Source organism: Phytophthora sojae (genome assembly GCF_000149755.1).
Source record: "Phytophthora sojae unplaced genomic scaffold PHYSOscaffold_2, whole genome shotgun sequence".
NCBI classification, from domain to species: Eukaryota; Oomycota; class Peronosporomycetes; order Peronosporales; family Peronosporaceae; genus Phytophthora; species Phytophthora sojae.
Window position 1 is genome coordinate 582,468 of NW_009258116.1, and position 24,024 is coordinate 606,491.

The 24,024-nt window shown below is 56.4% G+C and overlaps 11 protein-coding genes across 11 annotated transcripts; 4 read left to right on the forward strand and 7 right to left on the reverse strand.

Moving 5' to 3' along the window:
• Positions 1-430: 430 nt before the first annotated feature.
• Positions 431-7,672, reverse strand: PHYSODRAFT_310598 (hypothetical protein; the record flags this gene model as incomplete). Its single annotated transcript, XM_009519949.1, has 1 exon — positions 431-7,672. One exon carries the CDS (start codon positions 7,670-7,672, stop codon positions 431-433), a length of 7,242 nt encoding a protein of 2,413 aa, XP_009518244.1.
• Positions 7,673-8,355: 683 nt separating this feature from the next.
• PHYSODRAFT_353788 (hypothetical protein) lies at positions 8,356-9,104 on the reverse strand. Its single transcript, XM_009519950.1, has one exon. It carries the CDS (start codon positions 9,073-9,075, stop codon positions 8,449-8,451), a length of 627 nt encoding a protein of 208 aa, XP_009518245.1. The 5' UTR covers positions 9,076-9,104; the 3' UTR covers positions 8,356-8,448.
• Positions 9,105-9,367: 263 nt separating this feature from the next.
• Positions 9,368-10,865, forward strand: PHYSODRAFT_554542 (hypothetical protein; the record flags this gene model as incomplete). The annotated part of the gene is made up of 2 exons (XM_009519951.1): positions 9,368-10,235; positions 10,304-10,865. The coding sequence occupies 2 exons, from the start codon at positions 9,368-9,370 to the stop codon at positions 10,744-10,746; spliced, it is 1,311 nt and encodes a 436-aa protein (XP_009518246.1). The 3' UTR covers positions 10,747-10,865.
• A 640-nt stretch (positions 10,866-11,505) lies between these two features.
• On the reverse strand, positions 11,506-12,393 carry PHYSODRAFT_487156 (hypothetical protein; the record flags this gene model as incomplete). The annotated part of the gene is made up of 1 exon (XM_009519952.1): positions 11,506-12,393. The coding sequence occupies one exon, from the start codon at positions 12,391-12,393 to the stop codon at positions 11,506-11,508; it is 888 nt and encodes a 295-aa protein (XP_009518247.1).
• A 1,073-nt stretch (positions 12,394-13,466) lies between these two features.
• On the reverse strand, positions 13,467-14,351 carry PHYSODRAFT_253777 (hypothetical protein; the record flags this gene model as incomplete). Its single annotated transcript, XM_009519953.1, has 1 exon — positions 13,467-14,351. One exon carries the CDS (start codon positions 14,349-14,351, stop codon positions 13,467-13,469), a length of 885 nt encoding a protein of 294 aa, XP_009518248.1.
• A 576-nt stretch (positions 14,352-14,927) lies between these two features.
• On the forward strand, positions 14,928-15,749 carry PHYSODRAFT_310601 (hypothetical protein; the record flags this gene model as incomplete). Its single annotated transcript, XM_009519954.1, has 2 exons — positions 14,928-15,324; positions 15,439-15,749. The coding sequence occupies 2 exons, from the start codon at positions 14,928-14,930 to the stop codon at positions 15,747-15,749; spliced, it is 708 nt and encodes a 235-aa protein (XP_009518249.1).
• A 402-nt stretch (positions 15,750-16,151) lies between these two features.
• On the reverse strand, positions 16,152-16,580 carry PHYSODRAFT_433512 (hypothetical protein; the record flags this gene model as incomplete). The annotated part of the gene is made up of 1 exon (XM_009519955.1): positions 16,152-16,580. A coding segment is annotated over one exon (429 nt), but the record flags the coding sequence as incomplete, so codon positions are not given.
• A 1,793-nt stretch (positions 16,581-18,373) lies between these two features.
• On the forward strand, positions 18,374-18,793 carry PHYSODRAFT_324237 (hypothetical protein; the record flags this gene model as incomplete). Its single annotated transcript, XM_009519956.1, has 1 exon — positions 18,374-18,793. The coding sequence occupies one exon, from the start codon at positions 18,374-18,376 to the stop codon at positions 18,791-18,793; it is 420 nt and encodes a 139-aa protein (XP_009518251.1).
• Positions 18,794-19,194: 401 nt separating this feature from the next.
• On the forward strand, positions 19,195-20,544 carry PHYSODRAFT_487117 (hypothetical protein; the record flags this gene model as incomplete). The annotated part of the gene is made up of 1 exon (XM_009519957.1): positions 19,195-20,544. The coding sequence occupies one exon, from the start codon at positions 19,195-19,197 to the stop codon at positions 20,542-20,544; it is 1,350 nt and encodes a 449-aa protein (XP_009518252.1).
• Positions 20,545-21,414: 870 nt separating this feature from the next.
• PHYSODRAFT_478618 (hypothetical protein) lies at positions 21,415-21,807 on the reverse strand (the record flags this gene model as incomplete). The annotated part of the gene is made up of 1 exon (XM_009519958.1): positions 21,415-21,807. One exon carries the CDS (start codon positions 21,805-21,807, stop codon positions 21,415-21,417), a length of 393 nt encoding a protein of 130 aa, XP_009518253.1.
• Positions 21,808-22,038: 231 nt separating this feature from the next.
• PHYSODRAFT_253840 (hypothetical protein) lies at positions 22,039-23,580 on the reverse strand (the record flags this gene model as incomplete). The annotated part of the gene is made up of 3 exons (XM_009519959.1): positions 22,039-22,837; positions 22,939-22,946; positions 23,173-23,580. 3 exons carry the CDS (start codon positions 23,578-23,580, stop codon positions 22,039-22,041), a joined length of 1,215 nt encoding a protein of 404 aa, XP_009518254.1.
• Between the last annotated feature and the right edge of the window lie 444 nt (positions 23,581-24,024).

Genomic DNA, 24,024 nt, shown 5'->3' on the forward strand with positions numbered 1-24,024 from the left:
GCCTGCTCTTTCTGGCAGACGGACGTTTGCTTGGAATGTCACTCGATCTGCGCAATGGGTGCACGCGAGTCCGAAAGTTCGTGGCAGTGGCCAATGTTGGTGAACCTCTTTCCAGTACGGGGCTGACCTGACCTGTTTTGCCTTCAGTAACACTCAGAAAGTTCCGGATCTTGGTGCCCTCCTCCTCCATCGGAGGGAAGGCATCGAATCGCTTGGCTAGTGAAGAAATGCACCTAAACGGCGCAATTTGCTAAAATACAGACAGCCATGCATGTATTGTTAGGACAATATCACGACGCAACATCGCAAGAGTATTATTGTACCTTCCTGCATCATCACAGGCGGGCTCTACCACGCAAAAGAAGAAAAAAACGTATCATAGCCAACGATTTATAATATTTTGCCTGCATGTTTTCATGGCCATCCGCCATTACATCAGCAGCGGCTGCGCAGCCTCGCGCTCTAGGCGCTGGACAGTCTCCAATAGCCACTCGAAGTTGTGCTGCTGGGCGATGCGGTTCAACAGGCGCAGCGTCTCGAGGAGGGACTCGCGAACGCCAGGCATCAACGCGTACGTGCCCGAGCACGGGCAGTACTCGCGCATTTTGTGCTCGGCCGGCAGGTGGCACTTGCGGCAGTACAAGTCCTGAAGCTGGTACGCCACGGATTGCGCCTGCACCATCTCCACGAGCCGCATCTCGAACGCCGTCTTGTCATAGAGCGCGAAGCATCGAGGGCAGTGCCAGGCAGAGGTGGCCTCGGCGTTGTCTCCAGTTTCCTGCCCTCCGTCCTTTTCGTCCGACCGCGACGCGCTGCCCTTGAACAACTGCGGGTCTCGACACAAGTCCACGGACCGACAGAGATTGCAGCACAGGCAAATGACGTCCTGCACGGTGAAGGACAGCGACGGGTTACGGAACTGCGCCTCGTCGGCGAACTCACTCATACGCAGCAGCTTGAGCAAAGTGCGCCTCATCTTGCCCACTTGCGTTTCCACACTCGGTTCGAGCAAGAATACGGCGCTCACGAACTTCACCAGCTCCAGCGCGGGAGACTCCATGGCAAGATGCGAGCCGGCGAACACTGGGAAGCTGTCCCGGTCCATGTTGTACGTCAGAATCTCTGGAACGAGCCGCAGCATCTTGTCCGAGAAGTACGACGACACAAGTCGTTGCGAGTATTTCGCCAGCGGACTCAACTGCTTCTCATCTTCGTCCAGAGGCTGGTCATCTGCATCCTCCACAGCATCCACCTTGGCGTCACCGCCCTTGAGAAGCCGACGACGCTGGAACTCAGCACGCCGCCGAATGAATTGGCCTACGAGGATCAGGAAGTACTCGTCAACTCCGCGGGGCAAGTAGTTTGCGATGTTCCAGTGCGACACAATTTCAAGAGGTTTCTCGTCACTGGCATCCGCATCAGGATCACTCTCCTCTTGCTCTTCCTCGGGCACCACGTTCTTCAACAGAATACAGCCGTAGTTCTCCGCATCCAAGAAGAACAGGTTCGAGAAGTACTTCTTCGGCGTGAAGTTGAGCACCTGGAAGAGCTCATTGGACAGCACCGTTTGCAGGATGAAATTCAAGTACGTCTGGGCGTCACGCACCGACTTCTTCTTCGTGCACACAATGATTTTGCTGAAGTCGGCGTACACGATCTGGGATCCAAGACGTCTGAACTCCGCGAGAAGCTGCAAGAACAGCTTCTCCATAAGACGCTTCACCATGGCGTGCAGTGCTGGATCGAAACTTAGTGAGTTAGGGGAGCAGAGCCACCGGTAGAACTGCTGCAGCACGTGATCAGCGAACTTGTTGCGGCTAGCCAGGAAGTCCTTGAAAAGCGTAGTCACCATCACACGCAATAGTCTGAAGGCCTCGTGGCAGCTTTCCTCGGCATCGCCTTCTGCAACCGCTGGTGCTGCTGCGTTGTCTCCCTTGGAGCTCGATTCACCCTCACCATTACCATCGAAATCAATCTCCATCTGGTGAGCGACTCCAAGGCCTTCGATACTGTGGATTTGCGAAGCCACCAGGATTGCATTGACTGCGAGGCCATCCAACTCGAGCTCGACGCACACATCGACAAAGGATCCCTTCTCGCATACGACCACGGATGTGTCCACCCGATGCTGCGATACCGCATCACCCTTCTTCTTTGAAGACTGTTGAGCGGATCCTAGGAGCGATTGACTGAAGAGCTGTTGGAACTGTTGCTCTTGCTCTTTGCCACCAAGATCTGGAAGCGATGTCGGCGAGTGCCACCACAGATGTTTGTGCTTGGTCAAAATACGGGAGTACAGGGTGTCCAGAATAGCGATGGAGTGGTCACCCGTGAAGTTGCCCACAGGCAAGTGAGCATACCGCGCACAGTCCAGTACATCGGAATAGTACTGCGTCATCTCAAAGCAACGCGTCAGCATCTTTTCTCCCATGAGCTTGCGCCACGTAAGAGCTGGGAACAACGTGTCCTCCTCATTCCACGGTAGCATCGCAATAGGGAAACTGTGCAGGCCCTGCATCCTCTCGCGAAGTCGCTTGCTGGACGGGATGCACGTCTGCGCCACCACGATGGTCGGCTTGGGGGCTAGCTGCTTGTTCGACGCCAGCCGTGCTAGGGTAGCGTTCACACCAGAGAAAGCTTCTGCTGCCGTCTTCACCACATGCGTCTTGAACGAGCAGCTCTGAATAGGAGCAGTGCCACCTTCCTCTTGAGCCTCGAGAAGCAGTTGGTCGAAGAACTGCCTCAAATCCGAGCCTCGAGACTTCACGTTGGAGAACGGGTCGACATACCAAACGTTTGCATCGCCCTCGTTGATAGCAGTTCCCAAACTTTCAGCACTGACGCCATCATCTTCCTCCTTCAGCACAACCAAGCCCAGGATAGCACGCTTCTTCTGTTGCGCAAAGTAAAGCAGCACTCGTCGCATCAGTGAGTTCGGTGGTGCCGAACCTGCCCCATTCGCCAGTGAGCGCTGCGGATCCATAAGATACGGTGCCTGGGCTGTAGACTGGAACTGTAGATCACTCAGCTCGTACTCTTGGTTGGTGCTCGAGAGGTGCGGGTTCACAACCTTTGCCACGCAGCCAAGTGCGCAAACGGCCCGGGTCAACGCAGACACCTGCAGCTCATACACGCCCTTGACATGAGGATCGCCAAGAATCTGACTGATTTCCTTGTGGTACTGCTGGTACTGACGCTCGCTAAGCATCACCTCCAACACCGACTGCGGTTTCGACGAGTAGTGAGGCACAATTCGAGACACACGACGAGAACCTGGCAACAAGGATAGCAGGTTCTCCTGGTCTCCTTCGTCGCATGTGATGTAGAAAACTCGTGGCATCTTCAAGGTAATACGCTGAAGCATCCGTGACTGCCCAGTAAGGACCCAGCAGGTGAATATTCCGCCTTGTTCTTGTTGAATCTCCACAATCTGCCAGTACTCCCTCTGCAGCGCACTGCCTGCATCGAAAACGAAGTTCTCCATACCAACACCGTTGCCTTTTGCTGCAAGAGCACTGGTGGCACCACTCTGGAAGCGCTTGGCACTGCCATGTGCACTGTTTGCCATGCCAAATCCACCAGCACCACTGAAGTTGCGCATGCGCTCTTCTCGTTCTCGCCGCCGCTTTCCCAGCATCGATTTCCATTTTTTCTTTCTGTTCTTCAGCCAGTCTGTGAATGGCACTTCTCCAAGCTTGACCTTCGCTACAGGAACATCTTCCACATCATCATCGTCAATTTCTTCGATTGGACTGCTGTTGTCAGTGTCGTCGCTTGCTTTGTTCCCTCGCTTTCGTGATTGAGGCTTTCCAGCACGCGATGGTTGTTTTCCCTTCATTAAATCCTCCATATCGATCAGCTGGGCAACGTAATCTCCGTTACTAGCACTCTTGTCTGCTGCCTTGAAGAACTGCTTCATGTTACCCTGTTGGTGCTTAGCGTTCTTCTCACGAACTTGCTTTCTCATCCAGTCCGGCAACTCAATTCGAGGCACTGGGTTTCTCACATTCTGGAAGGCGGCCGGCAGCGAAATAATTTTCTGTACCGTGGAGGCGAAACGCGTCCGGTAGTAATCCCAGTCAAGAATGGACCTGATGTCGAAGTCCTGAAGGTGCGGGTCCTTCAGCCACTTCTTTAGAAAGTGCTTCTTAACAGCATCCTCAGTTGCGAAGATCGCCGTGGGGATAGCACGCTCTGTCACCTTTTCACCGTAGGGACGCGCAGCGATGATCATTTTACAAGTCAGACCCTTATCCTTGATCATTTCTTCACCGAGGAACTCGCCCAATCGCCTAGCGGTAGTGATAGAGGTTGACTTCTGGCCTTCGTACTCATCGAGCTTGCCGGACATACTTTTGTTCTCCGTAATCAGTGCCATAAGCTCTTCGTCATCCATCGACTTGCCGCGAGTATCAATCACGTCAAGCCACCGGTTTGCACACTTCGCCACCGATGCGTAACACTCCTCCAAACTGTCACCGTCGAGGAAGCACTCGAATACTTGCGACTGGAACGCCTTAATCAGTTGTAGCTCACCACGCCGCTTGAGCTCAAAGCCCTTCAGCTCAGCTAGCGAGTGGTCGAAGTTGAAGACTGCATAGCGCTTTTTGAGCAGCTTGCCTTCTTCAGTGGAAGCAGGGAGAACCATGGCCTTGTAGGGTCCATCCACCTCGAACAGAATAGAACACTCCTTGTGCGTGTTGTACTTCCCTGACTCCGGGTCTAGCTCGTGATACTGAGGGTTGGTGAACTTCGCGTGCACGTCTGCATTCAGCATCACACACGGGTATGAAATACTCCTCGATCCGCCATCCTTCAGCTTGAACGAAAAGGTTTCCGGGAAGGATTTGGGGAGAATGGCCCAAATACCATCTGTATCCAGCTCCAGCGGCCGTCCAATCTGCTCCACTAACTCACGAGCACCCGTAATGATGTTGGATCCCGTGTGTGTCACGATACCAGCCATCTCCATGGAGTGCCATCGTGCACCCTTGCGCATGACATAACCGTAGAACGAGTTCAAAATACACTTATGGGCCAGCTGCAACGAGTCGTACACGAGGCACTTGTTTTGCGCATCAATCTTTGCCAACAAGTCCTTCGCCTCCGCAGCTTGCGACACCTTCTTCTTCCAAGCTTTCGTAAGTCCCTTGTAGTCATACCGACGATCACGGAAGGCTCGCACTGTGTTGACATAGAACGGGTTTTCGCGCATGCAGACAGTGGCAGAGCGCTTCTGCTCCTCCGTCACCTTGGTCTTCTTGTACACACTGGAACAGTACGACTTGAATCGCTGTTTCAGCAGTAGTTCTTGCTTATCGGTCGGTAGTTGAGCGAATGGGACAGTGGATGCTGCACCATTGGTTCTTTTTCCTGCGTCCGTGTTGGCCGGCACTCCCTTCTTTTCCAGAGGAAAGTTTTCGTATTCGATCTGGGTCTTGATGGAATAGTATTCTGGACGCGTGGCAGGGTAGAAATCACCGCGCCACACCCAGTCCATTTCACGTTGGCAGGATGCGTCCTTATCTTTGATGGCTGCTCGACCACACTCGGTGTTGTACGCGCAAGCTGCACAGTCCGCTTCGTTGACAATAGCACAGGGCTGCAGCCGATTGGTAAGAATGATATTCGGGTACATGGCAGCCACATCCAAGTGATAAATCAGCGGCTGTTCCTTTCGGTTCGGTCGTTCGCGCAGTCCAACGAGACGATCAACGATATCCTTCTTCACCTCATCATAGTTAGCAACGCGGTCGAGTGGGACGTTCATCTCAACCTCCAACGAGAACCGAAGATCACGATCAACATTGTCGATAAGCTGCTGAAAGGCGCTGGGAACCAATTGGAAGTCGTACAAGAAATCCGCGCGGAAGACACCAGACTCCAGACACTCCACGTGACCGCCGACATAAGTCTCGCTCTCCACAAGGTGACCCTTATAAAACTTTTCTTCACGGGCGGAGCTTTGCTTGTTCGGACAAATAATGTTACCACCGAAGGCTTCGACCATAAGCAGCGCCTCACACAGTGTACCAGAACCTTTTCGAAGAACATCCTCGGAGCCCAGAGGAATAATCGTACACAGCGAGAACACGAACAAGTGCACGTACTTGTCGTACAGGTAGAATGTGGCCACAGCATCGGAGACCGAGTACGAGGCCATTTTCAGCGGTTCATCACGAGCGAGCGCAACCATATCTTCAGCGTCCACCTCCACCGGGTCATATCCCAGCTTATACTTGGTCACGGCCTTCAGACCTTGACTTCCTTGAGGCAAATACGAGTCACGTTTCACCCAGCAGAAGGCGTCCATGTGTACACTGCAGCGGCCACGGTATTCGCCGCTGCGCTCGTCCAGCGAGACGCCGATTTCATGCGCCATATTGATGCCGTGAACTTGAGCGCGCGCGTCGATGAACGGCCAATCGAAGAAGTCTCCGTTATACGTCACGAAAATGTGCGGCTTCTCCTCGATCACGTGCTCGAAGAACCGCTTCAGCAACTGCTCCTCGTTCTCCTCGTTGAACACAATGAACGGGCCGGGGTAGTCCTCTTTCGGCGTGTACTCGAAGTCCTGGATCTCCTCGGACACGAACTCGCGGTTCACGATGAGGTAACCCTGTCTGTCGATCATGTACGAGATCATGTAGATCTGGTCCACCTGCGCGTCCGGGAACTTGAGCGGGGCCTTGGTACACTCGATATCGAACGCGCACACCACGGGCTCCGCCTTGTCCACCATGTCCTTCTGCCGCCTCACGTCCGACGGCGCGTAGGGCGCGGTTGGGTCGTAGTCGACGTGGTACCAGGCTCCGACCCGGATGTCCAGGTCAATGGCCACGCGCATGGGGTACGGGACGTCGTACTCCCTGAGCGCCAGCAGCGCGCTCTCGCTCTCGTCGGTGCCCGCTCCCTTGACGCCATCAGCGTCGACGCCTCCCCCAAAGATCAGGTCGTCCTCGGTGACCTGCTCTCGCGCCTGGCCCTGCATCTCGTAGGCCTGGCGCGCCTGCAGCCGCTCCTGGTTCCGGGCCACGAGCGGCGCGAGCTCCTTCTTGACGGCCATGAGGTCCGAGACCGTGGCGAAGCTCAGCTTGACGTACAGCGCGCGCTTGCCGTTGAGGTGGCCGGGCATGTCCAGGTCCTCGCGGAACACGCGCTCGGCCTTGGCCACGAGGCCCTCGAACTTGCGCAGGCAGTAGGCGATGACGTCCTGCGAGCGGTTGGGCTCGGGCCGCACGTACAAGTAGGGCTGGTAGATGACGCGCGTCTTGAAGGCCTTGCCGTCCTGCTCCAGGAAGTACAGCTCCAGGCCGCTCACCTCGTGCTTGCCCTCCGCGGGGTCGGGCAGCGTGCACGCGCGCAGGTTCAGCAGCCAGCCCAGCTTGGCGCGGTCCTCGGGGGCGTCCGCCTGGGGCTGCCCCTTGCGCGCCTCCTCCTCCTGCTCCAGCAGCTCCGGCAGCAGGCAGAAGCCGAACTTGCGGTCCAGCTCGTCGCCCTGCTTGAGCGCGTGCTGCTTGGCCTGCGTCATGCCGCGGCCCGCGCGCATGCGCTGCGCGTTGGCGCGCGCGCCCTGCGAGTTGCGCGCCCAGGCCGCCCCGCCCCCGCGGCTGTACGGGTTGCGCGTCGAGTTGCCCCCGCCATACTGCTGCCGCTGCTTCTGCTCCGCCATGGGCGCTAAAGTCTGCTGCGCCTTGGCGGCGGTTTCCGCTGGATGGTCGCGAAAAGCGCGGGAAGCAACATGCCGTTTGGTGGGGCGATAAATGGGGAAATTGCAACTCAATTCTGGCTATTCAGCAAACGATTTCATGATATTTGGTAAATTAACGGACAATTTGCCGAATGTACCACATTGGTTTGACGGTGCTGAATTACGATAATTGGCGCAAATATAATGCTAGGAGAAACGCATAAGACAGCTTACCAATAGTACGGAGTCGAATCGTCTTCGATAGTGAGATGCCTTGCTTCAGTGCAGCACGGGCGTGTACTCGCGGGCATTCGTACTTGAACCATAGTTCACAGTTGCAAAGTTCCGCCACCCCAAAATGACGACCCTAAAAGAACCACACATGCGATGAACCTCCACATTCTCGTTGGGATGACCCAGGGCAATACGTGTGCGGCGGTGTCAACCCTTGTGCTGCGTAGCCATGGAAAACGTTGGATCTGACCCGGGCACAGAAATCCTGTACCAAAAGTTTTGGTCCAAAACAACAATTTCCCCCTCCGTAAATACATCCATGCTGTGACGTAGGTTCTGGTGCTTTCGCGCGCTTTTTCAGACCACAAATTGCAGGCTACAAGGTGTCGCTACTGACGCTTTGGTGGTGCCCATGCAGCGGGCTGTATGTGCTTATATTACTTTCCTCGGTCTGCAGCTAGAAGAGGGCTACGAGGGGGGGGGAGGAGAGGGCTAATGCCTCGCTCCAAGCAGCTTGAGCCTGTTTACTTGGACAGCTTGCGCTTCTTGGAGGGCTCGTCGACCGTCTCGAAGTACTTGAGCGAGTCCTTGGGGTCGGCGACCATGGACTTGGCGCCCTTCTTCCAGTTGGCGGGGCACACGTCGCCGTGCTCCTCGTGGAACTGGAAGGCCTCGATGAGGCGCAGCACCTCGTCCACGTTGCGGCCGATGGGCAGGTCGTTGATGGTGATCTGGCGCAGGATGCCCTCCTTGTCGATGATGAAGAGGCCGCGGAAGGCCACGCCCTTGTCGTCGCCGTCCTGCACGAGCACCTCGTACTTGGTGCTCAGCTCCTTGGTCACGTCGGCGATGAGCGGGATGTTCATCTCGCCCAGGCCGCCCTTCTTGCGGGGCGTGTTGATCCAGGCCAGGTGCGAGAACTTGGAGTCGATCGAGGCGCCGATGACCTGCGTGTTGAGCTTCTTGAAGTCCTCGACGCGGTCGCTGAAGGCGCAGATCTCCGTGGGGCACACGAACGTGAAGTCCAGCGGGTAGAAGAAGAGCACCACGTACTGGCCCTTGTAGTCCGACAGCGAGATCTTCTTGAACTCGCCGTCCACGACGGCGTCGGCCGTGAACTCCGGCGCGGGGTTGCGGATGGTCAGCACCATTGTATCACACAGAGGAGGGAAGACTTGCGGACTGGCGGGCAGATCTTGAACTGAGTGGCTGGATCGGACGGATCCCATCACCAAAGAACTGCGTACCTACATGTTAACCGAGTTTGAAGGGGTGTCCGACGTCGGACACACCACAATTGTGTATATTTGGTGTTGTGTACACTCCAATTACGTAAACCTACGTGTCATTCGTGTATGCATTTTTCCGTATAAAGTGCGACTCTGGCTGAAGAAGCATCCCACTGGAGAGCCAAGTGAGGAACCGACAGACCTTCCGGCCGCCATGTCGTTCAGCAGCTTCTACTCGGTGGTGAACGCCATCAAGGACAAGTCGGCGGAGGCCATGAACACGCTGAGCTCGGACCTGCAGGACTTCAAGGCCATCGTGCAGGAGGACGTGGCCGAGCTGTCCAAGAGCGTGCGCGAGGGCCGCCTCAGCATCGACCGCAGCGACGGCGACTCGGACCAGGAAGAGAAGGACGAAGACCAAGACAAGGACAAGGACAAGGACAAGGACCAGGAGCCCAAGGACCCCACGCAGACCGACACAGAGCAAGAAGAGGACGGTGAAGACCCGCTCACGTCGCTCAAGAACTCGCTCTTCTCCTTCGACGTGAGCAGCACGCTGGGCTCGCTCAACTCGGTGGGCAGCAGCGTGCAGGGCTCCTTGACCTCCGTGGGCAGCAGCGTGCAGGGCTCGCTCACCTCTGTGGGCAGCAAGCTCACGGCGCTGAACGTGGGCGGCGGCCTGGGCTCGCTGGAGGCCATGGGCTCCAAGCTGCTCAACTCGGCGGACGAGTTCCTGGGCACGCTGGCGGGCGACGACGCCGCGTACGAGGAGGACGAGGAGCTGAGCGAGAGCGAGCTGAGCGCGCGGAGGTTCCGGCTGCTGGCGCTGCAGGAGGACTCGGAGACGTACGTGGACCCGCCGCTGGACGTCGAGACGTTCGAGAAGTGGAAGGCCACGACGCCCGCCGAGGAGCTGGCTGAGATCCAGCAGGAGGTGCTGGAGAACTACCCGACGGTGGGGGCCAAGTTCACGGAGCTCGTGCCCTCGGTCGTGGAGGCGGACGTGTTCTGGGCCCACTACGTCTACAAGGCCTCGCTGTTGGCGGCGCAGGAGCAGCGCGGCGCCGACCTGCTCGAGCATGGTAAAGCTTCGTTGATCATTTTGTGGAGGTGGAAAGAGTTTTGACTGACTTGTCGTGGGTTGCTGCAGCTTTGAACGACAGTGAGGAGGAGATCGGCTGGGACGTGGACTCGCCGAAGGCCAAGGACGACGAGGGCAAGCCCATCTTCCCGGACGACGAGTCCAAGGAGGAAGAGGATGAGGAGAAGGCGCCAGCTTCCACTGCTGCCAATGGCCCCGCGTCGTCCAGTGACGGCGAGAGCTGGATTGAGCTGAACGAGCGGAAGGAGTCGACGTCTTCCGGTGGCTCGTCGAGCGTGAAGGAGCCGACCAGCGGTCTGGCTGACTTGAAACTAGAGGAGGGCGATGAAGCGGCCGAAGAGGACTCGCTCGATTGGGGCGACGACGACGACCTCGCAGTCCCTGAGACGACTGCTACTGCTACAACGTCGGATGCTAAGGCTACGGAGGCGACTCCGGCAGCCCATGAGGACGCCAGCAAGCGCGGAGAGGACTGGGGCGAGTGGGACTAAGTTAAGGCGCCGGGCGGTGGAACCCGCACATACTTCATGCGATCCTTTTCAACCTGGTTTTCGGTACGCTGTCGCGGCAGCTTGTATTTTGGTTATCGAGCTTTATTTTCTTGTGCGCTACCCTCTGTTTGGTTATGTGTTGGCACACTCATCTATGATTCTACTACTAGTTGGGATACCGCACAGGTAGCTCTCGACGAAGATTATCCCGGTACCGGATCCACTCAGACATGCTCCAGGTCGATGCTTCGTTGTCGTGCTGACCGAGATTTTTACGCTCGGTCAAGCACCGAATCTGCTGTCGGAGCTCGTTGATGTCCAGCGTGAGGTTCTCCACGCGGGACTTGTAAGTTTCGTGCTCACTCCGACGTTGTCTCTGGCTGGCACTCATCCGATACGGTCTCTTCCGCTCCTTGTCCGGCACAAAGGTGAACCTGTTCGTCTGCTGGGAATCGGGGGCTTGCTGGTCTTCGCCTTTAGAGGGCGATGGCACCACGACGCCTTCGTCTTGCTGGTGTTCGGGCGCGCACAAGATCCTCGACAAGTTCATTAGGCCATGGAAAGCGTCGTCAACGACGCCGGACACGAACAATAATGGGTAGCGGTGGATGACTCTCCCTGGTACATTAAGCAATTGTTCACGACATGAAATGAAAAACGGACACACGAGTGCAAGTATGACAAAGAGGCTTCATCAAAGACACCATGTGCACATGTAATAGTAATATTTGGTCGAGCGTCCATACATCTCCCTCTCCGCTATGCGGCTGCAGCGCCCATGATCGCAGCGAATTCAACAGGCTTGGCCTGCTGCAACGCAGCAAGTGCAGCGAACACATCGGCCTGTGCAATTTGCCGCACGATGGTTCTGTGCGCGTTGAAATACAGCAGCAGCCGAGCCGGACACGTGATACTGAGCCCGATTATCCTCGCCACCATCATCTCGTCGCTCAGCACGTGCGGGAACATGGAGACGATGATCTGCCGCGTGAATCGCCCCGTGAACTCCCCGACCACCTCAACGAGACAGCCCCCAGGCTCGCCGCAGATCTTCCGGACCTCTGCAGCTTCTTGATTGTCTCCTTCAGGATCCTCCTCTACGAACACCATGACTTGAGTGGTGGCAATGGTGCACGAGCGGTGGTTGAAGTTGGGCTTGTCGAGCTGCAGACTGAACTCGTAGACGCCGTTGGGGGGCGCGGCTCCGTCCGACTGCTCCATGAACATGCGCGAGAAGCTGCAGCCTTCGTCCCCCGAGCGCGGTTTCTCGCCGCCGCCGAACAGAATCCTGTCGACCGTCCCCAGCACCAACGTCTCGAGTCGTTGGCGGGTCTGCAGCAGACACGTGACCTGGATGTCGCGACACTCGAGCAGGTACTGCACCTGCTGCTTGAGGTCGTTGATGTCCAGCGTCAGGTTGAACACCTTGGACTCGTGCTCCTCGTAGTCGCTGCGGCTCTTCTTCTGGGCCTTGCTCATGCGGTACGGACGCGTGCGCTGGTCGTCGGGCACGGGTTTGTAGCTCTGGCGCTTCTTGGGTTTGGGTCGTGGGGGTTCACAGGTCGCTACGATGCGTGGCGGCTGAGCTGGACGCAACGGAGAGGCCGCCACCTCGACGGGCGCACACAGCAGGTCGGCGATGTTCATCAGTTTGGGACTCTGTCGGTTGCGGGCGAAATCTGGAATGGCGAGTGGGTCTCCGCGCAAATAGGCACGCGGCCGGCCGTGCTGCTTCGACGACGCCGTGGTCGGGCCAGAAAGCGCCGGCGAGAGTTGTTCAAGGAGCTGTGGGACCGGACTCGGTCTCCTCCTCCGTTTACCCACCCACGGAAGGCGTGTCGATCTGGCAGCGCCAACGAACGGCAGGTTTCGTGGTGTGAGGGTGTCTGTCGTCGTCTTACTCGGCGACGCAACGACCCATCTATTGCTGTCGGAAGTGCTCTGGTCCCTACTTCCTGTTTCGTGCTCTCCTCGTGCTTTCAAGGCCGACCGATGAGACCCGTCGGACAGTCCACTTAGCGAAAGTCGGCGTCAAACGCAGCTGAAAAGATTTCTGGGTCAGTGGTTCTCACGCAACCGCGTGCTAACTGCCTCCTTCAAGCCGCTCGTAGCATCGTATATGGGCTGGACACTGCAACGACAATGTAGGTACATGCTGTCGTATATCTCCACCGTCAGGGTCGAGTACGCTGGGACTGTTTGGAAAGAAGGGGCCTACACGGGGTCGAAGTTGACTGGGTGTTTAGACGAGTGAAAGCTTCAACAAAAGATAACCTTGTAGTTGTTACAAAAGCTTTCTTTGTGGTTGTTGTTGTTGTTCACAAGACAGGGAAGATTTACGACTGAATCTACAAGCCGAGGGTCGGCACGGCCGCCCTCGATCCTAAGGTCAATACCTCTCCTTGCGCTTCTCGGAGTTGCAGGTGTACCCTTCGTCCTTGGGCACGACAACCCCTCCGCATTCACACCATATTCCGTTGTTTCGTACGCACGACACCCGTCCTCGAGCGGGGATGGAGACGTCCACGGACCTCCAAGAGTCCCACCTCACGCGTGCGTCGCGCCATCATTTCCGGCAGCAACTCGAGTACCTCACAATCGGTACCCCTCGCAGGATGTAGCCATTTCGGCACTCCAGCCGACACGCGAGTCCGCCGCCCCGATGCCTGGCACGGGGTCGGTATACCCCGGCACGGGACAATGCATGTATGTATTCGTTCTTACTGCCCCATGAGCTGTGCGAACACGCTGGGCCGGGCCTTGTGCAGGGCGTCCATGGCGGCTAGGATGTTGATCTGCGCGACCTGGTGCGTGACGCAGCGGTTGGTGTCGAAGTACAGGACCAACTGGATCGGGCACGTGACGCGGAAGCCGAGGAGCTGCGCCACCAGCGCCTCGCTCGACAGCGCGTGCGGGAAGAAGGCCGCGAGCATCTCGCGCTTGATGCGTCCCGTGAACACGCCGTTGGCCTCGACCACGCAGCCGCTGGTGCCGCCGCACAGTCGTCGGGTCTCCGCTGCATCTGCGGCGTCTCCGTCTTCGTCCTCGTCCTCCTCTTCGACGAAGCGCACCACTTTGATCGACGTCGTAGTCCACGCCCGATGGCTGAACACGTGGGCCCCTCCCCCCAGGACGAGGTCTTGAACCTTGTGGCCAGACTCGAGACCGGCCAAGTGCTGGCGAGGGAAGAAGCAGCTCAGAGCCTTCGAGCTCACGCTGAGCCCGTCGCAGTTGAACTCGTTCAAAAGACTTGTCACAATACACACGACGTCGCTCTCGATGCGCTGGCGGTGCACGAACAACTGGGTAAGGCACAGGTCGCGGCACTCCAGCAAGTGCGTCACCTGCCGACGCAGCTCGTTGATGTCCAGCGTGAGGTTGAACTCGCGCGACTCGAGCTCCTCGCGTTCTTGACGTCGCCTCTTGCGGGTGGCACTCAGTCGGCACGGCCGCTTCCGCTCATTGTCGGGGACGAAACCCGCGACGGCTGTGGCTTTGGATCGAGGTTTACGACACGGTTGAGGTCGAGACGGCCTTGGGTCTTGCAGTTCTTTGGTGGCGTCGTCCACTTCGACTGATGAGCACAGCAGCTCCGAGATATTCATCGTCAAGAACGCTGTCGATGAGCCTCGGTGCGCGACTGTGGAAGCAAAAGCTGTAATGAGGTTCGCTAGTCGAGTGAGGGGCTATGAGAGGCGCTTGCGAATATACAATGCAAGTGCCGGAACTTGCCAGCGTGGGGCGAGTTCCTTGGCTGGAGCTGGGTAGGATGGCAGCATTTCTATAGCGTGGCGGTGGCTTCAGGGGAGAAGCTCAAGGCACTAACTTCGACAATGCCGTAGTCTTCCCCTCCCAGCGTTACAGGTGCGATTCACGCTCACGAGTCAGCGTTGTACACGTATCTTTGCACTGGGGGACGATGCAGCACCTTGCTTGGATAAATTTCGTCATGGTCTTCATGTGTACGCTTTTCATTTCACTATTTGTCGTCGCAGGTGCACCTTCGCTTTGCGTTGCTGAGTTTCCTGTGGATATCTCACCACTGGGACAACGGCATTCATGCAAAAAGAGTGCGAAAGGAGCTTGAACCAGCGACTAAGTAGGGGCTGCGACCGCTTTCCGAAATACGATCGTTGCTTCTTCACTCCCGCTCATTTCCTAGGCCGAGCCTGCGTCGATCCATGAACTTGTCAAGAGTCTTGTGCTCCCCTGAAAGGCAGGACGAATCCGCGGTGGCGCCAGTACGAGAGGGACCAGGTCAGAAACCCCCCGAGTCAGAGACAGCCGACGAACCGCAGCTATTCACCTTTGTGCCGGACAACGAGCGGAAGAGGTCGTATCGCATGAGCGCCAAGCAGCGGCAGCGTCGAACGGAGTACGAAGCTTACACGTCGCGGGTGGAGAACCTCACGTTGGACATCAACGAGCTTCGACAGCAGATCCGTTGCTTGTTGGAGCGTCGAGACCTGTATTTCACGCGTCTATTGCTTCAAGGCCAGCACTACGAGGTTCAAGTGATCGAGCTGAGCTGGAAGTTCTTAGCCAGCCTGCGTAGTGAAACGCATGGCCTGGCGATAAGTGAGGACGAATCTTGCCATCCCAACGGACGGCTCGATCATTCGGGTAGCCACGGGGTTCAGCAGTTTGTGGTGAAACGAGGACGATCTCCGTTCACGCACCGCCGATTCGTAGTCAAATCTGTGCGTGTTCTCGTCGACATCAACACAGCCGGAGGAGATGCTGCCAGGATCCAACAAGTGCGAAGTACCGGAGGGGTCTGCGTCGTGGAGGTTCTTGCCAATTTCATCGGTCGGATCATTCGGGAGTCGATCATGGCCATGTTCCCGCACATTCTCAGCGACGAAGCGCTAATCGAAAGACTCATTGGACGGACTATCACATTTTCACCGCGCTTGCTGCTCTACTTCGACGCCCGACAACGAATCGTTCGGCAAATTGTTCAGGCAGATATTCTATCAGCAATCGCGGCTCTAGCGATGTGAACACATTGTGAAGGCGGGCTGTTAATGTACTTTTCCCCTCGAGAGTGCCGTGCCTTTATCGCGTCCGAGTCCTCTGCTCTACAGGGCATCAAACAGCGACCGCACTCCATGCATAAGCTGGGATCGATCCTGACCTTGGTGTAGCCTCTGACCCTTCTCCAAATTCGCTGCGCAGTTGGCCACTGTCTTGTGCGGCTTCCAGCGCCGACGCCAGGCTGCAAATTCACGGCGGCACGCATCAGCGAACCGTTCATCTTCCATACGAATATACTCCGCTGAAGAAGCGCAAAGCTCCATCGGAAGCGTCTCGAAGCAGTTCTTGTAGCCGCCATCGATAAGATACAACTCCGGGTAGTAGAGCTCCGGGTAGCTATCAGCGTGTACTCTTCGATCCACGTTCCTGACGTGACGCAGCATTTTGGGAGCGCGGTTAGCCGAGAACTCACAGAAAAATATCAGCGCCGTACGCGTGTACGTCTCCAGCTCCGTCGATACGAAGAACTTGGCCTCCATCGCGTCCGGATCACACAACGACGTGGCGCCGTGCAGACTCCCTCCTTCAAACTCAAAGGGAAACCGACAATCCAGCAGCTGAAACCCCGCCAACTGACCTTCGTACTCCCCTCTCAAGACCCTCACCACCGTCTCAGGCGTGATCACATTGAGATCGGGATGTCGACTCGAATACACCGTCGGTAAGATCGGTTCCGGCGGCGGGGCGCTGGCAGCCATGACACTGATGGACTGCTCCGACGCTTGGTGTCGAAGCAGCCTTGGAGGCACCACCGGGGCTGGCGAGAAACTCGACGTCAACATCGTTTGACTCGACACGGCTCGCTTGAGCTGCACCTCCCTATTTGGTCCGCCTGCAGCTTCAATTTGAACACCTTCAAATGGTTCACCTTCCAGCTGCATTTTTGACACTGATGAATTGTGAAGCTGTTTGAGTCCCCGCTTGGACTTCTTCTTGTCCACTTTGTCATGGCTCAGCGTCGACCTTGGGGACCGTTCGAGTGCGTCGACAGCCGCTCTCTTCCGATCTTGACAATTCGACTCCGGCTGTCGAAAACCTCTGCTCAATTGTGATTGGTCGCTAATAAGAGTTTCATCATCTTCTTCGCCATCAGGTTCTTGTTTGGTGTCAAAAATCGCTCGTGGGGCTCGTTTGCCGCGGGCTTTTTGACGACTTTGACGATTCGGTAGTCGTCTGGTGGCAGCGGCTCTCGCCGGCTTGCCGGTGTTCTGCGACGTGTTCTGCTGCGTGGAGGTGGAGATCCAGGGAGGCGTGGACAGCTGCAGCTGCTCTGACAGCAGCGGCGTCAAGTGAGAGCGCTGGGGGCGCCGCGGAGAGGCGGACGGCTCGTCGTCCTCCATTCTTGACGCGGTGCAGTTACAGGGTTTTGAATTCTTGACAATTTTGGCGGGAATGATAGTTGTACCTAATAAATGGTACACTTTGTGCGGCAGCAAAGTAGCAACTTCAAGCTACCTGGCCAATCACAGAGTGATGAAGGCCCATTGCGTGGTGTGCTACCGTCTTCCCTCGTACTAGACGCCTAGGCGTTGTATTCGAGGTTGGTCAACAATCCCGAATCTGATCGCACCCTCGAATTGAAGCTACAGCAAAATAGAACGCCTACCCAAGCGTAACACAACTCTTATTAACGTTAGTAGTTGCCAACAATTCTGCTGCCATTTGGACGAGGTAGCACCTCTGTGCCGACCGCCAGCCATACGAGCGGAAGTCGAGCTCTTCTTTTGTCGTATCATTATACAATCGCCCTCTCGCGACACAAAAGCCCACGCCAAGAATGTCAGCCAAGAAAAAGCGTAATAGCTACAGTATCGGATTCAAGTGCAGTGTTGCTGGAGAGTACAAGAAGGGTGTCGACGGCTTTGGGTTTGCCGCCCTTGCCGCAAAACTCAAGACACCCTCGCCGTCGATAGTTCGGAAATGGGTTGAGCAGCTGGGCGCCTTAGAGGCCACTACCAACCTTCAGGGATTTTTTTATTTACTTGAATACAACGCCTACCTTTTGCATCCTTCAGAGTTTCGTAGTTTCACTTGAATATAACGCCTAGGCCTTTTATTCAAATAGAACGCCTTAGGCGTCTAGTACGAGGGAAGACGGTAGGTGTGCTAAAGGCCCGCAGTAGTGTGCTTTTGCCCGCCTGGTAAACGCGGAGGATTCCTTCGTTCCCTATCCGCGACCAGGCCACCAGACAGTGTCTGGTAGACACAATGCCCCGAACAGCTAAAGACGCGTACAATCTTGACATTCTGGCGATACGAGGATCAAACGGAGCCCCTTGAGACGGGCTGATGGGGGTACTGTACTGTATGCACTCTCCCGGCACCTGTGCCTTCAGCGCATGAGGCTCTTGTCGTGGGGGCTCCACAAGATGGTAGTAACAGCTGGAGCTCATGATTTCCGACCACGGGCGCGGTGCTCGACCCCATGTCAGCATGATTACCGTGGGGTAAGATCCGAGAAATTGGCACCTTAAGGCGGGCGGGCGATGACTACTAGGTGGTGTTGGGGCATTGATCGCCGACGAGACGCGGCACCCGTAGCCGCAGTCGTTATCACTCCTCATTATCCAACGTCCACGCTACCCAGCCAATGTTCAAGTGTTCGTTCGTCCCGCTCGTGCTGCTGCTTGCATGCGCCATTCCGGTGGCGGCAGCAGCCCCGCAGTGCTCTGCCGGGGTCAGTCGAGCGACCAGGACCACGCTGGACAACGGCAAACTCTTCAGCTCCTGCGCAGTGGACGCTACAGGCGTCCGATTCGACGTCGACTCGCTCTTGGACGCGCTCAACCTCCCGGAGCGCGACTTCCTCCTCTTCTGCCGCTCTTCGGGCTGCACTGACCCCGTGGAGACGCTGCTGCTTGCCATCCCGACCAACTGCCTCATCACGTACCACGGATCTGCGCGCAACCTGTCGGAAGAAGTTTCGACACTACATCACGAGTGCGCCAAAGTGGCGGGGGCAGCGGACAAGACCGACGAAGAGTTTGTCTACCGATACTTCCTGGATTAACGTAGTGTTTTGAATCTTCCTAATTAAGATATTCCCTCCATTGTTCACGAGTGTATTGCATGCGCCAGTCTCACTGCCACGGATTGAAGTGGTAAACAATCGTTGCGACTGAGAAGGAACCCGTTCTGTTAGCTTTTAACCCTGTCTGGCGCATTATTTTCGCAGTCTTATCCAAGTGACCCGGCAACCACACACACCACACACACCATCTTCGGCTGGTCCGACTCGTATCAGATGGAGACCCGAGTATCACCACAGCACCCGAGCCTCTGGCTGTTCGTGACATACTGTAGTGATTGGCGGTGTAGAGCGGGAATCAAGCGTAGAATGAATCGTTTAGAGATTCTCCAGTCCGCGACATCGCGCCTACTGCACACTCGCGTACGAAGCTTACATCGGTAATGACTCAAGCACCAGCGGACGAGTCCGAGACCGCTACGCTGCTCAGCTCAGCGCAACACGACCTGGAAGCTCAAACCGACACGAAAGATGGCCAATCTCCAGCCTTGAAGAAGGTACCAAAGACTGCAACAGCGGCGCCGAGCAAGATTCTGTTCCTCGACGGAGTACGAGGCCTCGCCGCTCTGATGGTCGTCACGCAGCACTCGCACGAGTACATGCAAGACCTTAACCTCGGCGCCTGCGCAGTGGACGCCTTCTTCGTCCTGTCCTCGTTCCTGCTGACGATGCTGTTCATGAGGAAGAGCGAGAAGCTGCTGGCTCAAGGCGCGAGCTACCGCAAGTGGGGGTTCACACTGGCCGACTACTTCTCCAAGCGGTTCTTCCGCGTCTACCCGCTGTTCGCTCTGGTGGCGACTGTGCTCTGGATGCTGCCGGACGAGGCGAAACACCGGTTCTACCTCATCGACTCGCCCGAGAGCTACGACCTCTTCAAGGTGCTGACGTTCGACTTCCACAGTCGGTACTTCGTGCTGTGGACGCTGCCGCTGGAGATCTCGTACTACTTCTTCATCCCAGTGTTGGTGCTGGGCGTGCTGAGGCTGCGTCGGTTGTGGTGGGTGCCCTTCATCCCAGCGTACGGGTGGGTAGTCTACGAGGGCTGGTACACGTACCGGTGGGACCACATGCCGCTGTCTCCTCACGCGCCGACGTTCGTGGCAGGCTCGATGGCGGCCGTTCTCTTCGTGAAGTTTGAGACTTGGATGAAGGAGACGCGGTTCGAGTTCACTGGGCGCCAGATCCGAGCGGTCCGAGCCGTCGAGTTTTCTGCGCTGTCGATTCTGCTGAGTCTGAGCTTCCGGGGCCTCTTCTTCCACTGGGTCCACGGCAACGTCGCCCCCACGACGCCGGGATTTCCGTTCATCAGCGTACTGTTGACTGTGGTGTTGGTGGTGGAGATGTTGCTGCCGTCGGGTTTGTCGTCTCTTCTTGAGTGGAGTGCGCTCCGATACTGTGGCAAGGTGAGTTTCTCCATCTACTTGCTGCACGGGTTCGTTATCTACAACCACGGGGTCAAGACGCAGCCTAGTTACTATGACCGCATGTTCTTACGGCTCGGCCTCACGCTCATGCTAGCTACAGTGTCGTATCATTTGGTGGAGTATCCCTCTCAATTGCTGGCTCAGCGCACCACTCGATACTTGGCCAAGCAAGAACTGCAGGGGTCGACGGAAGCTGTTCACTCGATCCAATCCAAGGATCGGATAGTTGAAGGGACCGGAGAGGTGCCTTCTCTTCTCGTCTACTGCAGGAAACCATCTTTTGTGAAGAGAACCCCGCCTATTGCTTGAACGCGGCGATTGTAATGATCGAACAGTGAACAGTTTTTTTCTTCTTTTCGTCCGTTATCAAAACGTGCGCAGCGAGCGGAGAAGTCCGTTGTTAGAAGCTGACGCGACGGATAATGATTCCCAGGTTTTCATTGTTTTCCTCTGGACTTGAGAATTAAGCCTTACTGTGGCGTGCCGATGTTGCTCAGAAGACATTCGCATGTACTTGCCCGGCGTGGCGTTCACCCACCCATTTCTCCAAACTTATCAGAGCGTTCAATATCCAGTATCCATAATGCTTACAGACGCATGAGGCAGGTCACGCTGCCTCTACCCTGCGAACGTTGGGGTTTGGAGCTGGCCTCGGTGACTTGCCCCACCTGCGTGTTCGTGTCTAGCAGTAGTCGACCCCATTCCTCATTTTGCAAGGCTGTCGGCATGCTCAACTCTGTCTCCATTGCAATTTCTACGTTGCTCCTGCTGTTCATCCGCGTCTCCAGCGTGGCAAATTTCACCCCAGAGTGTCCGAAAGCCGTGAGCAACTCCATCAGGACGACCCTCGACGATGATAAAGTCTTCAGCACGTGTGCGATGACCAGCGCGGGGGTTCGACTCGACGTCCACTCGCTCTTCGATGTACTCGGCGTTTCCGACCGCGACTTCCTCATCTTCTGTCGTGCATCAAGCCCATGGAGTCTCTGCTGCACTCCATTCCTGCCGACTGCCTCATCGATTACCACGACTCGGAGCGCAATCTATCGAGTGCAGTCTCCACGCTGTACTACAAGCGTGCTGAGGTTGTTCGAGCTGCCGACCAGCTCGACGAAGACTACGTGTACAGGTACTTCCTGGACTAAGGACTAAAGGTTTTAATGTTGGTTAATCTAGGAACTATTTGTACATGTACTCTTCGTCTTGCTTGTCTGCTGCTTTCGTGACTGCAGTGCACTTGCTGGCTGCCGTTGAAACTTCTTCTGTCAGGTTCCGGCAGGGGCTCGGGATCGAATGCAGCAATGTCTCCACCGGTTTGATGCAGTTGGGCGTCCGGCAGAAGGTCAGGAAGTCGCGTTCGGAGAGGTTGAGTACGTCCGAGAGCGAGGTGATGTTGGCTCCCGAGTTCGCGTTGGCTGCAGAGCAAGACTTGAAGAGCATTTTGTCGTCCAGAGCGTTCTTGACGACACGACTCACGCTTGGCGAGCATTCCTTCGCAGCGATTGCTGGGTTGGTCGAGGCGCTCAATAGCACCAACACTAAGACGACAAATGAGCGGGTGACGGCGTCCATGACTCAGAAGCGCTTGACCCAGACACCGAGACAAGAGGAATGGGCGGCGATACAGTATAGGAGGTGAGACCCATAGCCGGTGACTGATTTGCATTATGATCCTGGTCGGATCCAAGAGATCTTCAAGCACAGCAAGTGTACATGTACCGCGAGCGGTTAGTGGATCACGCGACGCAGATGTCTAGAGCCTGGTTATTACAGCGAGAGTCCATGATGACCACCTCTAGTTGATCACTCCCTCCTCGTTGGCAGTACCGTATCACCCACCCGAAGCTTGCAACCGATCGAGGGGATGGCACCGCTCGATCCGTTCGCCTCTCGCCTGGCTAGATATTGAGAAACGTGTTGCGCCAGCAGTTGAGACGGATACTCGACCAAGTGATACGACACGGTCGCTAGCAGGATAGTGAGCCCATAGCTCGCGAAGAAGCGGTCGTAGTAGTTCGGCTGCGTACCAACGGCATCCGCGTACATGACGAACCCGTGGAGGAGGTAGATACTAAAGCTCACCTTGCCACAGTATCGAAGCCCGCTCCACTCAAGCAAAGACGACAGACCTGACGGGAGCAGCATCTCAACTACAAGCACTACAGTCAGCAACACGCTGATGAATGGGAGGCCCGGCGTCGTTGGGGCGATGCTGCCGTGGATCCAGTGGAAGAAGATCCAGTGGAAGAAGAGGCCCTGGAAGCTCAGGCTCAGTAAAATTGACACTGCACTGAACTCGATGACTCGAATGGCTCCGACTTGGTAGACATTGAACGTGAAGCCGCTCGCCTTGATCCACGTGTCGAGCTTCACGAAGATGGCAGCAGCCATCGAGCCTGATAGAAACGTAGGGAAGTGCTCCGACAGTCCCATTTGGGACCATCGAAACGTGAACCAGCCTTCGTACACTACCCAACAGTACGCGGGGATGAAGGGCGCCCACCACAACTTCTTGAGCCTTAACACCGTCAATACAAACACTGGGATGAAGAAGTAGTACGTGATGTGCTCCAGCGGTAGCGTCCACAAGACGTAGTATCTGCTGTGGACGTCGAACGTCAGCACTGGATGATTTGCAGTTGAGGAAAATCTCGCTTTGCAACGAGAGAAGAAGCGCTTGCCGACATAGAGCAGCCTACACACACTGTTGGCTGTGAGCGCAACAAGGATAGCAACGTAGCCTGGTAGGTCAGTTTAGCATTTGCTTCGAGAAACCCTCCACGCCGCACCCCTCGGCTGGAGTTCCATTCCCGCTTTGAATGAACTGACTGCAGCCCCCAAGTGCGATGTTTGAAGGTGCAAACTTGAACAAGTCGAAGCTTTGAGGTTCTTCAATGCGGTAGTATTGACGCTTGGCCTCGTCGGTAGAAGCCACACCACGGCCGCCACCAGAGCGAACAACGGGTAGATGCGGAAGAACCGCTTGGAGAAGTAGTCGGCCAGTGTGAACCCCCACTTGCGGTAGCTCGCGCCTTGAGCCAGCAGCTTCTCGCTCTTCCTCATGAACAGCATCGTCAGCAGGAACGAGGACAGGACGAAGAAGGCGTCCACTGCGCAGGCGCCGAGGTTGAGGTCCTGCATGTACTCGTGCGAGTGTTGCGTGACGACCAGCAGAGCGGCGAGGCCTCGCACTCCGTCGAGGAACAGAATCTTGGCCGGGGCCGCTGCTGCAGTCTCCGGCGTCTTCTTCTGTTCGACATGTTTCTTGTCCGACTGCGCTTCCAGGGCGTCTGGTGCTAGCAGATTGGCGGTTTCCAACAGATCGCCGTCAGTGTGGGGAAACATGGGTGAATTCTTAGCGGGAGTGGAGTGGCGGGTCTTGGCTACCAGCTAAAACGAAGAATGAATAGATCTAGACTACTTTCGGCGCCCGGGAAAAAGGAGTTTCGTATTTCTCCGCCTCGCACCTCTTCTGGAGCTCCTCAGTCGTTGCGAAACTACCTGTTTCCAACAGATCGCCTTCAGTATGGGGAAACATGTAGTGAATTCTTAGCGGGAGTGGAGTGGCGGCGCCCCAACTCGAAATCCGCCGCGAATTTCCGCAAGAAGTACGTAATGCTGGCCACGCGTCGCTAGGCGTCCTCCCGCCTAGCACATTAGTCTTGAGAGCTCGGCGGATCCTTCAGCCGTGAGTACTGGATATTCCTCGAAGCAATTCGACAACCATCGACCGAGAACCTTGATGGCAAGTCTATCGGTCCCCACATTGAGCAATACCGTCGCACCTCC

Bases quoted from the DNA above. Each gene is read 5' to 3' on its own strand.
- PHYSODRAFT_353788 (XM_009519950.1), bottom strand. From the start codon at position 9,075: ATGGTGCTGACCATCCGCAACCCCGCGCCGGAGTTCACGGCCGACGCC.